This window comes from Lepisosteus platostomus, chromosome 14 (genome assembly GCF_059453375.1).
Source record: "Lepisosteus platostomus isolate fLepPlt1 chromosome 14, fLepPlt1.hap1, whole genome shotgun sequence".
In the NCBI taxonomy this organism is placed as follows: Eukaryota; Metazoa; Chordata; class Actinopteri; order Semionotiformes; family Lepisosteidae; genus Lepisosteus; species Lepisosteus platostomus.
In genome coordinates this window covers 22,952,585-22,965,737 of record NC_142624.1, presented here as the reverse complement: position 1 = coordinate 22,965,737, position 13,153 = coordinate 22,952,585, and the positions used below count along the sequence as shown (strand labels likewise).

Sequence of the window (13,153 nt, the reverse complement as noted above, 5' to 3'; positions counted from 1 at the left end):
TCTTTTACAATGGTATTCTCCATGGATAAGATCAGTCCGAGTTCACGTGCAACCTCTGATAATAAAATCACCTTTTTCATGTCCATTTAATATGTCAATTTATTTCTACTGTAATTGTTTTATGCAGCTTCTTCACTTCACTAGTATCACTTTTCACATCAGATTTACATTTGTTGGCCATGGTTAGAATTAATTCACAATGAGAAAAATAAAAACTTGCTACCAAGAACTATCAAGCACAGTACAGGCTGAGAGTGTTCTGCCATACAGCTACACTCCTCAACAGTAAGTGATTCTGAGTTATGTGCTGTATGCTGCATAAAAGATTATACATGACTCAGAATTTTTAATTTTTTTTGGTATTGCTATGTTCAGTCCCATACAATCTAACTCAGTGCCTGTCTGTACCTAAATAAGGCAGGATCATTTTTTGTGGTAGGCATTCATTCTGCTATTAAGAACAAGGATCATGAGCACCATTATGTGTATAAATTATTCAATCACAGCAATAACGGAATCCGCATGCTAGCCTTCCCCTTGCCTCACTGCTCTCTTAATCCCCTGTATAACTTAATTTGACCTTGAAATCTTACTTAATATCGATCAAAGTCCACACCCACTTTTGTGTAGTCTTAATGTCAGTTCTTTGCCTTCAAAATTCTAAATTATCATAGACATCTTCTAAGCTGGCTTATAAGCTTATAACACCTACTTAAGACAGGAATAAAGTTGACATCTCAGTGTTTATTAAATATGTTCAATGTTACCCAAAGTTATGCTACACTCAGTGCCACCAACTACATCTTGAAAAATTATTTTAAAAATAATTAAAAAGTTATTTTAAAAATCTATATAACTCATATACCATATGTATGTATATAAAAAGTTTGTTTTCTTTGCATGTTCTTTGTTGTTGTTTTGGGGTGATTCAATCAGTATCATAAACGTTTAAATACGTTTAATACTACATTATTAATGTGATCAATAATACAGTAATACCTTATTTTATCAAAAATGTCCATAAAACTAGTCACAGACATTTCAGTACTAACAACAGACTGCTGTATACATCATGACAACTTACGGCTAGTTTTCATCAGAGCATGGTTCATCAGATTACAGCTAGTCAATGAGGTTTCTCTGGGTAATCTATGGATTACCCAGGCACGTGACAGATTCTGAGAACAATTTAGAACTTATTGACAATAATATGCTTTAGTGAGATGTAGATTAATCATAGAGCTTCTTTTACATTTTCAGTAAACCAAATAAGGAAACAAAAATGAGCCTTATGAACTGAATTATGAGCATGACACATACTATTTTTAAAGGACAACATATTAAATAATAAGGAAGAAACAATGTCAACAAACTGTTTTAAAAATTCCTCCCAGGGAACAACAGAAGCATGTTGTTTTTATTTTAATTTGAAGACAAATCATCATTCAAATCAGGAGTTTACAACCCTGATCCTGGAATCCCCTTGCACAGCAGGTTTTATAGATAGCTTAAAATTCCTAAAAAACCTAGAACAATTTAAATCTAAAGTAGTGATTAGTTACACTAAGCAAATTACAGAACAATAACATCTGAAATCATTTCAGCTCTCAAGATCCCGAGTACTCCCAAATGGAACAACTAATCAATAAGGTACAAGTGTTACTAATCTTAAAGAAAACTGGGATTGGGGTTCTATGGGACTGAGATTTGGGACCCCTGCTTTGGATTTATATAACCACAGATAACTAAAAATGTATGTTGCAAATGCACATGTATTTGTTTAAAAAATAAAGCTACACTACATACCATTAAAAAGATTATTCCAATCCTATCGCAAAAATAAACATAGGATGTTCATGAAAAATCTACTTTTCTTTTAAAAATCTCCCATTATGACATTCCAATACATCAGTATACAGTACAGCATATTAAACACTTCCGACATGTCTTTAATAATGTTAAATTAAATGCCATAAAATAAACAACTGCTGCTGAGAGTTGTTGTAATATTTGTTTTTTTCAGTATAACAGAGTATAACACCAATGTTAAATATATTATTTAAATAAAAGGAACAGTTTGTTACATGGCCAAAAGATTTTAAAAGTGCTTTCTGGTGCAAGAGAATACTAATGTACTGTACTATATATATAAAACAGGAAACTTGAATTACAGTTACACATCAAAAACCATGATTGTGCTACATGTAATTTAAAAACATCCAAAGTTGACATCATTAATTACAGAAATCTAACATTAAATATTAAAAAGCATTCTGAATTATGAGCAAACTGAGCAAATGGTTGTTTTTTCTTGAATATTAGAACATGTAAAAATGCTGACCTTTTTGTTTGCTTGTAACTTCAGCATTGCTAAATTAATTTAAAGAATGATCTGAGTGGGGAGTAGCAATCCCATTTGTGTTGGGAAAACAGTTAAAACAAGTCAACAAACAAAAACAATACACTGCAAAGTCTAAATAAGACCCCACAAACTATGAGTCATTATGAACTTGAACTTGGCTTTGTGAGCTAAATGTGCAACTTTTTCAAAACTGTGAATTGTTATTATATATAAAAAGAAAACATTTTAAATGTTCACCATTGAAAGCACAGTTTAAAAAAGTAGAAACCTCAAGGTGTGAACCCTTTCATCTTGATTGAAGATTCAATTTGGCACTTTAAATATGAATGTTTTACAGCTGAAAAACTGTGTTCTTGGCATCAGCAGCGGCTGTCCAGGGGGTCAAGGGAAAACACGGTGCCTTCTAGTGTTAGTCCCATTTTGAACCCCTCCTAAAAAAAAAAGTAAGAAATGTGTGAGTTTAATCAAAACCATCTGGTTTGGTTTGTTTCTCATGCAAAACCAGCCAGATGGTTTAAGGATGATGACGGGGGAAAGAGCCATGAAGTTTTGATCTACTGGGTGAAAGAACAAATTGCTTTCTTAAGGTGAAGAAACTAGTCTGCACTTAAAACTACATTATTACTTTACCTGAAGCAAAATAAAGTGTGGGATGCATAATGTGTTTGTTCAAAAGAACATGGAACTAAAACAGTATTAAAACTGTATTGAAGGTTCACTTATTAATCTAATTATGATTATAATTTAGACTCTATACAATAAATTCTAAACTCACTACACAGTACACAATAATCAAACTGATAAAACATTAAATTAATTTTAAATATTACATAATTTTATCATTATGAATATAAAGTAGTAAATAAAAAAATAAAGTAATTTTAAAACACTGTTATAGTGTTTGCCTCTTTTATCAAGTACCATTACTGCTCCCTATGTATTCCATGGCCATAAGAAATTATATCCTTAAGGTTTGGCAAAAGCTGTAACAGTCATTTTAATTGTGTCTATTCTGAAAAACATTTTCTGAGAAAAAAAAATTCTGAAATGTATATAGATCACATGATAATTAATTGTTTCAAATTGATTTAGTAATATATTCTGCCAATACCTTTTCATTTGAAAGGGGAAGATTCTTGCCTGAATTTACACGTATTCAATGCGAAATGTCCCATGCTTCTAAAACACACTGAAACACGTCTACCATTTCCCTCAGTCAAAAAATTACTTGTGTCCATTATTCCATAATGAAAACCATTTCATGCTACTCTATGAAATAATCAAATAAAACCACAAAAGGTTTTGGTTTAAAAACACATTTAGGTTTTCACGTTTTCCTTTACAAACAGAACACCAACACAGCTGTTTTAACTCAACCAATCACAAAAATGGAGACAATGGTCAATAGGAACAGTAGGTATGTTTAATTCTTCAGAGATTTATGTTCCATATGACTTCCATAAATCTCATAATGGTCACAGATTATGCCAGTGCAAATGAACAAAGCTGACTGCAATCTCATCATTCTTTCAAGTTATCAACTTGCAGAAAGGAGACCCTTTCTAAAGTGAAATGTTGAAAGGAACAAATTAATCTTAGTTACAGTAGAGGAACAAGTTAAAAATGAGATGAACTACTACATTTTTATTTCACAAGTATCTCTATAACATAAATTCTCACTATAGTAAATAACTTTTTGGTTGGCTTCTGTAGCAAGGATAAAAAAACAAGCGGAAGCTTTCCACATTTTATGTATTTGTGTCTTCAATCCTGTTAATTTGAATTTTAGGATAAAAATAAAAGAAGTACATGGAAATGAACTACAACATTTTTTTTGGCATTAACTCAAAAGCAATAGGCACATATGGAATTTAAGCTTTGTAGTAACTATTTTTGTGTGGACTGTTTCTTGCTTCTTATGTCCAATGTCTAATTACAGTAGCTGTAAAGTTCAAGAGTGAAAATGCAAAACAGTGCTCACCAGACTACAAAACTACTAAGGAACAAGTAATAGGTTTATTCCATGCTGAAAAAAAGAAGAAAGAAAACACAATGTTTCGGCCGTGGAACCTTCTTCAGGTGTGAGGGCCTATGCAGCCTACGCATCCTGACGCAGCTACTGTACCCACCTGAACTTCAAAACTAATAAGCAACAACTACTAAAATCTTAGTTTCTGTGCTTACTCAGATATTGTTTTTATTACTTGTACATTTTGGAGACAAAAGTTGAATGATTCTGACATATAAAAATGTCTCAGTCCCTTGCCTGTTTTTTCATTTCATACCAAGACAATAAAAACACACCAATTGAGAAACTCTTTTGCACCCGCTGTGCACATTCTCAAATGCTACAGGTATATATTTTTTCACTTTTGCTTTACATTCCTGCAACTTCTCTCTCTGCCTCTCTCACAGTTGTAGAAAGTTTAACAGCTGAACCATTGTGTTTTTCCTTTCTTCTTTTCACTGAAATTACCTGGTGGAAGAGTTATAGGCAGGTGTAGTTGCACTGGGGGCCCAAACTTCTGAGTATTAGTACACTTAACTAAAATTATAACAAATAGTAAGTTAACCATTGCATATTTTAGAAAAATAAAGTAATTATATTTCTTCTATTATATGCAGAAAACACAACGTTTCGCCTGTGAAGCCTTCTTCAGGTGTGACTTTATTCCTCACACCTGAAGAAGGCTTCACAGTTGTGTTTTCTCTCTTCTCTTTTCAGCATGGAATAAACCTAATACTTGTTCCTTTGCAGACTACACATGCTGACGCAGCTACCCACCTGAACTTTTTAAATTATGGGTCACTGGGTGATCACCTTTAATTTTGAGCAAAATATGTAAATAAAGCAATTGTAAAAATTATAGACAAGCTTAGTTGAATTTTAAAATAGATTTTATGACATGTGAATAGGCATTTCTGTTGTGTATCATCAATGACAAAGCAACTGTTAGCAGGAAATGAGCCTCTAAAGTTGATGTTAAATGTAAATATAGCATATTCCAATTTTAATAAGAAAAACTAAACATAAAACATTATGACTTTATTCATAATAGTCTGAGAAGTTTACTGTTGCAATACAGCTCTAAACTTGTATTTACCTGATAAAAATATTTTTTACTGTTGACTGTAAAATATTTTTAAGTTCAAAACACAAGCTGTTGTAACCACTGAAACTTAAAGAAATACAACATTATATGATATGTAACCACAGCACAAAATAAATCAGCTTAAAGTTCTGTGCCTCTCATCAACACGATTTAAGGCTATATGTATTTTAGACAAAGATCAGCTTGGGAAGCCTTTCGCAACTGATGTAACACATCTGGAAAATACTAAGGGGAAAAAAATGTGTTGTGCAAGAGGCTTAAAGTTAACATTCTCTGCTGTCTCCGTTTTTGCAATTGGACTTTCTCCAGGCAGGCTAAAGATTTCACTCTGAAAGCAAAAGCCTGTTAGAGGGAGGATTACTGTAAATTATCAACATCACTCAAAGCATGTCTATATAAATCCAGCGAAAATGAAAACTAGATGGAGATGTCACACACATAGAAATCTATTACTTGAATGTACAGGTTGCATGCAAAAAGTGCGAGAAACTAATCCACAGATAAGAAAAAATCAAACCAGAACAATATTTGCACATAAATCAGAAAATATTTTAGATATTCATAAATAAACTGATAGGCAATAAAAGTATACAAACCATCTTTGACGCTGCTGGGCAAGGAGGAAAAACAAGATTGAAAGATAAGGTTAGGAAGAAGCATTTTAGGCACAAACCCCCATAAAAATGTTTTAACCACAACATGCCATGTAAACCCATTTCCAACAATTTTATACTGTACTGTCAAAGCTTTCTAGAATAGAAATTACCCGACATATTAAGCACTTTAAATGTTAGGTTTTTACATGCACTAAAAATTACACATCTTAATGAAATTTGGAGAAAGAGCCATAACAGGCATAGGACAACTTCTAATGAAAATCAGTCCCTTTCAGACCATTTCTCTCATTTTCAACTTCCTAGGGCTGTTATGAACACTTTATTAATAGATTTATAGACATAATAGTTTATATCTGTAAGTTATATATACTGTAGTTGCCCACCCCAAGATAGTCAACATTGCTGCTGAGAGGTTTGGTACAGTGGAGGAAAAGAACCCCAATACCTCTTTAACAATGTAAAAAGAACTGCTAAAATACAACAACTAGGGCAGGAGCTGAGGATTTCAAAAAGAGGAAAGTGAGGAAGAGAAAACGCTACTGGCTGAGGTGCACAATATCCTCAGATTATGTCCTTGTGTATGCAGAATGTCATGGGGGATGGGGGAAAGAGAGGGCCCAAAGGTAAGCTGCCTTCATTGCAAATCTGTTTGGATTTACCAAAAAGCTGCGTGAGCAGAAGCACAGTGGCCAGCACATCGGTTCTAAAGAGGACATGAATTGTTATCTCAGGAATAACTACTGCGATAGGAGACAAGATTTAGGGAACTGCAAAGCCTTGGTGAATCCATAAAGACCTTGCACTGACCTTGATGAAAAGGAACCCAACTGGAAGGAGATTCAGAAGGTTATCAAAGCTGCTAGAGCAAGCTCAGCACCTGGCCTGAGTAGAGTACCTTATAAGGTATACAAACGATGCCCAAAACTTCTCCATCAGCTTTGAAAGATGGAGGATAGTCTTGCAAAAGGGGCAGAGTGGTACAACAGTGGAGATCAGCCGAGGGTGTCTGTATTCCTAAAGAGGAGAACTCAAAGAATATTGAACAGTTCAGGATTATTTCACTGTGTAGCACTAAGGGGAATATATTTCTCAGCATTGTGAAAACAATACATCAGTGTGGTAGGGTGGGATCCCTAAGGTGCCAGATTGCTTGGAGAACACAGGTGTGGTCACACAGCCGATCAAGGAGGCATGAGAAGGCAAGGGAGACTTTGAGGTTGTGCTGTGGTTAAACCATACCAATGGATATGGGTTGATACCCTACAAGCTGGTGGAAATACCGTAAGTGCAGCATTACGTGCCATGGAAAGTCCATCAGGAACCTTATCTTGGACTAAAACAATTTCAGCCTAAGAGTTACCTCTATAATATCAGATTTGCTCCAGATGGAGAAGCGAATCATCACTTGCTGTACCATTTCAGGGATTAATTTTGCTCTAGCCATGAATATGCTGGTCAAGTCAGCGTAAGTGGAGTGCAGAGGCATATTAACCAACTGTGGCATGTGACAGCCCCCAGTTAGAGCTTTTATGGATGTCCCGACTGTCACAACATCAGTGCCAGGGAGCAGGTGGATCTTGCTAGGCCTGGAGAAGCTGTTCACTTGAGTAAAAATGATTTTAAGCCTGGAAAATCAAGGTCACTAGTTGAGAAGAGGGGCAAGGTTGTTGACATTACAGAGAAGCCACTCAAGAGGCTGGTCAAGTTAATTGACTGCGGGCTGAGTACACCGCAGCCACCCAGGCAACCAGCCAGGAGCTGAAGGGGTGGATGGTAGATAGGTCAGGATTGCCCGGCAAATTTAAGGTCTGGATTTACCAGAATAGTGCCCTACATGAGATCCTCTGGACACTCTTAAGTCTACAAAGTCCCAATGATGATGGTGGAGAACTTGGAGAGGAAGATCTGCCAGTACCTTTACAGGTGGTGGGACTTGGCACAAATCCTCTGCAGTACTGCTCTGTATCGGCAGAAGTACAATCTGAGGGTCCTCATCAGCAGACTGAATGAAGAGGTCATGGTGTCCTGGACAAGAGAGGTGCTGCAGTACAGAGAATCCAGTGACCCTAAAGACTCCCTGGCTGGAATTAAAGTGAGGAGTTTGTGGAAGTTGAGAGCACAGGATGCAGTCAAGTGGGCTGAAGCACGACAGACACAATGCACTGGTAGGGGCTGTGTCTTCTGGATGAGATGGCCTGGGCAGTTTTCCAAGAACATACTACATTAAGGCCCAAGGCACAGACAGGTGAAAGCTGGTCCAAGAGGAAGTGAGAGCACGGGTGTAGGAGATGCACACCAGCAGGATGGTGGGGATGCATCAGCAAGACCAAGTTGGAAGACCGTGAAATCTCATGGTCCGAGATTTGGCTGGCTGTTTGCCATTGTAATAAATTCCAGGCAGTTTTCTACCTAGCCCATCTAACCTCTTAAGATGGGGAAAAGTCAATTCTCCAGCATGCCCATTATGCCCAGGATGAGTGACGCTGGAGCACATCACCATGTTGAAGAAAGACTGCTATTAATGGAGCCACAACCAGGTGCTGAAGACCTTAGGGGACACTATTTCTTGATTGCTTAGACAATTTTTGATGAAACTGGATCCACCTGATCTCCATATTAACCTTATGAGTACAACAGTATTCAAGTAAATCATCTTAAACCAAATTGAAACATTTGGTCACAGCTGATAGAAATTACTCCCATGATTGTGAACCTCTTACACACACATGCAAAACATATTTACACAATTGTCCAATCTGCAATCAGTTCTTGTGTATAAAAGAGGTTGCATCTGATGTGCAAGAATGGACCAAATCAGAGGCTGAGGATGAGGGCAAGGACAAAGGAGAGGAAGAGGAACCCATAGAGGAAGAAAGGTACCGATGTGTGGTGGAGTAAGTCAAAAGGGAATACGAAGAGCTAATGTTTCAGATAAAATCCATGCGATAATTATTGTCCATGTTGTCAATCATGGCCATCATGAGACAGGGTGGGCAAAGCGTCCAGCCCAAGCTCAGTAGATCAACTTTGTCATCAATAGTAAGATAACTCAAGAATGAAAACAGGTAAGTCACAGGGATATACCAAAATGTATTTCAGTATTGCTGTACTCTACACAGTAAATATATGTGTGAAACAGTTGTTCTATCAATGCCCTTTATGTGACCATAAAAATGTGAATTATTTACTGTATTTAAAGGATTCAAATGAAACCAAGCACAGGTGGCAGGGACAATAATTCAATAAGATTGTTACAGATCTTGACAGATGATCCCTTCTCCACCTCTCTTACCACATCCCTGCAATTGATCCATACAATACAGAATGTCTCCTCATATTTGTTGTTGTATTGCACCAGAGAGTGATACCATCAGAAAAGAGAGGAATTGTGATGCTTAACATGTCCTGATTCATCTTTGCTTTCCACCACTCCCATCTGGTTACTGAATGGTTTCCACCCAACCCACAAATGATGAGGCAATTTCTCCCTCTGTACTCTCATCTCCTTAGTCCAATGAAGAATTATTCTCTGCATGGAGGTGGAAGGTCTATGATTACCATCCACATGACCAGATGTCATCCCTCTTAGACACAATGCATGCATCTTGTCTGGCAATAACAGAAGAGAACTACCAGGCTTGGATGAACAATGCAAAGAGATATTTTCCTTGCTGCATTGCAAGCGAAAGCATTCAGTGTAATCCTGATAAGAATGTGTGGCCTGATCGACAAGCATGAATGGACCAAAAATGGTTTATACTGTATTTGTGTAGCCTATTTGACATTTTAATATTAGCATTATATTATAGTAATTTGTTAACTTGGTGTATTTCATTTTTATTCTTTGTATATACAACATAATTGAATTCATAAAGGACAAAATGGAAAAAAGGTAAAATAAAGCTTTTTATTTCTGGATATTCATGGTCAAAGTCTTTCTGCATTGGTCATCTTTGGTAAAAATAACTTCACGAAAAAAGAATACAGCCTATGCTGTGAAAATATGTTTGCTTACCTTTTATGGTGCATGCTATAATTACATATCAAGAAATGGCACAGAAATATACAATAAAAGAAGGTAATCCATATTGGGGAATATTGATGGTTGTAGTTAGTGTTTACTAGGCCACTGTGTAACAACTAATTGAAACTTCTTTAGATACATGTTTTGATGGAGGTCATTGATTTTCTGTCATGTATTCAATATTTTGTGTCTTAATGTGTTTTGGTAATGGAATGTTGCATTTTGTCCAACTTATTACAGTTTGGGGTGCATGTTAATGTTTTTGAAGAAGTGAATTCTGTTTGGACAAATATGCTCAAGCAATAGAAAAAAAAACCTGTAACAGCAGTAAACATCAGCACCCAGCAAACTGGGCTATTGCATTCGCCATGGCTGGGTAGCATCCATAACCACAACCCAGAGTATCAGCGAGTCTCCTCGTGATGGCGAAGAACTACCAACAGAAGGTTGAGGGCACCTTAAGTTCCCTGACACCATTGGAATGACCTCATTCAGGCCAGACATTGGACTGCAGTCGTGCTAAAGCTAACGATTCCCTGAGAAGACCAGACAGAGGAGACCAATGAAAGGAAGAGACCCAAGTGTGAAGACCTGGTTAACCAGTGCCATGGGAAGGGATAGAGAGCAAAGTCTGACCCTGTCATGGTGGGCTGCAGAGGACTTTCAGGCCAGTCCCTCTGTAGGACCGATAGTCTTTTGGGCATAACAGGGGTGAACAAGGCCACCTGGACGCAACCTGGAGCTTCAACAAGCATGGCTGTATTGGCTGGGCTAGGGTGTCATGGATTTGACAGATCCAAAACACCCAGTGACCCCAGGTTAGATCACTGATGATTTGTCCAGGTGCATCAGAAGATGTATTTTCAACTAGTCAAGATTAAGAGTCAAAATCATATGACCTTATAAGTACTTTATCTCCTCTGCAATAATAGCAGAAACGATGCAAGGATCAACAATAAAAATTAAGCAGCTTATTTTTCTGTCATTTTACATTGTTCAAGTATTGTTTAAGTGAGGCTACTACTACAGAGTTGACTGTAGTTTTAAAAAAAATAACAGTGCTGTTCCAATTTGATTTTACTTGGACAGTGATATTCTTGATTATCTTTATAAAGACATATCACCATCATATAAAGCTATTTCAATACTACTCCAACTTAACAGATGGGAAATGAGATGCAGATGTTAAACTATGAGCCTGTAAGTCAGACAGTACTGGCACCACCCTTCTCATTGTGACTGTACAGCTGTGGAGAGAATGCATGCTGAAACGGTCATGTTTGGTCTGAATGTAACTTAAGGACATGCCTCATCTGGATGGAAAAGGATGAGGACCTTCAAGTTCAAACTATTCATACTGTAGGCAAATTATTACAAATTTTAATTTTTCATCCATAATTTTTTTTATCTCATTCAAGGTATGAATTGAAGCGAAATATAATGGTTATGTTAATGGAACAAGGGTGATAAATACTGTCTTTTGGTACAAATCCCTGTCACAGTTTTTACCCCAGGCCACAATCAAGATTGAAATGGGGCTAAAGTAGGAGAGGCAAATACAAAGGTGCTTGAAAAAAAGTTGACAAGTTTAATCTTTTGCTTTTCTCCCAACACTATTATAATAGGTGTTAGGAATCAATACGGTATATACAGTATATATACATTGTATTTTTATAAAAAAATAAAGTTTGCATTTCACTGAAGATACAACGTACATTGTGCTGCTGTAGAATAAGCAGTGAATATTATGCATCATCTTTGATTTTAACTCCTTTACAAATTAAAGGTATGCCATAGCTTACTACAAATGGAGATACTGTATGTGTTCAACAAAAATCCTGAAAACTCCTGACACTTAAACAATGACTACCTTGGTTGCTAGAACATATAAACTTTGCATAAAATAATTTGTCAAATTGAGTATAGTAACTAAACAGAAACATAACACAAGAAAACCACTATCCCTGAAGGTTTAAATCTATAAAGTTAAAGAACACCAGTTAGTACTTACATAATTGCTATCACTTCTATTACTGCTGTGAAAAATTCGGAGGTATTTGGGCTTACCCAAGTTTGTTAGTTTCACAAAACCAAATAGAAGGACCATTCTTCTTTGAAGTAAGATGTTGTAATGGCTGTCAATGCAAAAGGGGCTTTAAACAGCACTTGTTAGAGTGTCTTAACACTCTGTGTAGCTCCAAATGGGTGGATTAATGCTTAAAGCAAAGTGGTTGCTATAGTTACTGTTCATTACTATAGTAACTATAAAAGTAACATTAAAATAACGTAACATAAGAGCAAGAGTTACCTATTCTGGTCCTATTCTGGTCCTATGTGGTTTGCAATCCAAATGTAAATGTAATGTAAGCTTACTTACATAAGTAGAGCTGTAACTGAACTAATACATTTGCAAGTTTTAAGAAGGTTAAAAGTTTAAGAACTTAAAGCTATCAAAAAGGTAAAAGTAATCATAGAATTAATGGTACAAATTGTCTGAGAGCTTGACTAGAACAATAACCAGGTTTGTGGGACTACAGGATCACAAATGGAAACCCCTGCATTAGATAATACAGAAAATATTTCAGTAATGCTATATGTGAACTGCACAAAAAAACACTGAAGCAAGTAAAACAAATCACACCTTTACAACTCTTAAAATCTTACTCAATTAATAAGGTACTACATGATCACATATTGTAAAAGGAAGAAGGTGGAACAAGATGGAGGTTCTTGTCTGAACTGCATTCCCAAGAGAGCAAAGGGGAATGACCTGCCATCCTGAGTCACCTGACCAGTTGGAGGCAGATAATTAGCCGGGTAAAAAAAGCAGCATCAGAAAGCAGGGGTTTCTAGTTGGCCTCCAACCTCTGCTGGCTAGGGTGCCAGAAGGGCTCCTGTTATGCACTGCACTAGAGGGAGAAGGAAGCAAGGAATTTTATGGCTGTATTTATTTGTATGTTTTCCCAAGACTCACCTATTACAAGATCTGTATTACAGCACTCTGCCCCTAAGTGTACCACAATATCATTTTGCCTAA

At 36.4% G+C, this 13,153-nt stretch overlaps 1 protein-coding gene across 6 annotated transcripts in view; it reads right to left on the bottom strand.

Annotated features, from left to right (window-relative positions):
* Positions 1-943: 943 nt before the first annotated feature.
* The window catches only part of gulp1a (GULP PTB domain containing engulfment adaptor 1a), a 214,938-nt gene continuing 202,728 nt past the window's right edge, over positions 944-13,153 (bottom strand). For 4 of the 6 annotated variants that reach the window (XM_088605071.1, XM_088605077.1, XM_088605073.1 and 1 more), the window contains one exon: positions 944-2,793. In XM_088605071.1, coding sequence (XP_088461197.1) covers positions 2,722-2,793 — 72 coding nt within the window. In that variant the 3' untranslated portion in view covers positions 944-2,721. Of the gene's footprint in view, positions 2,794-6,071; positions 6,086-12,668; positions 13,026-13,153 lie in introns of those variants that run through there. The other 2 variants (XM_088605075.1, XM_088605076.1) reach the window with 2 other exon arrangements.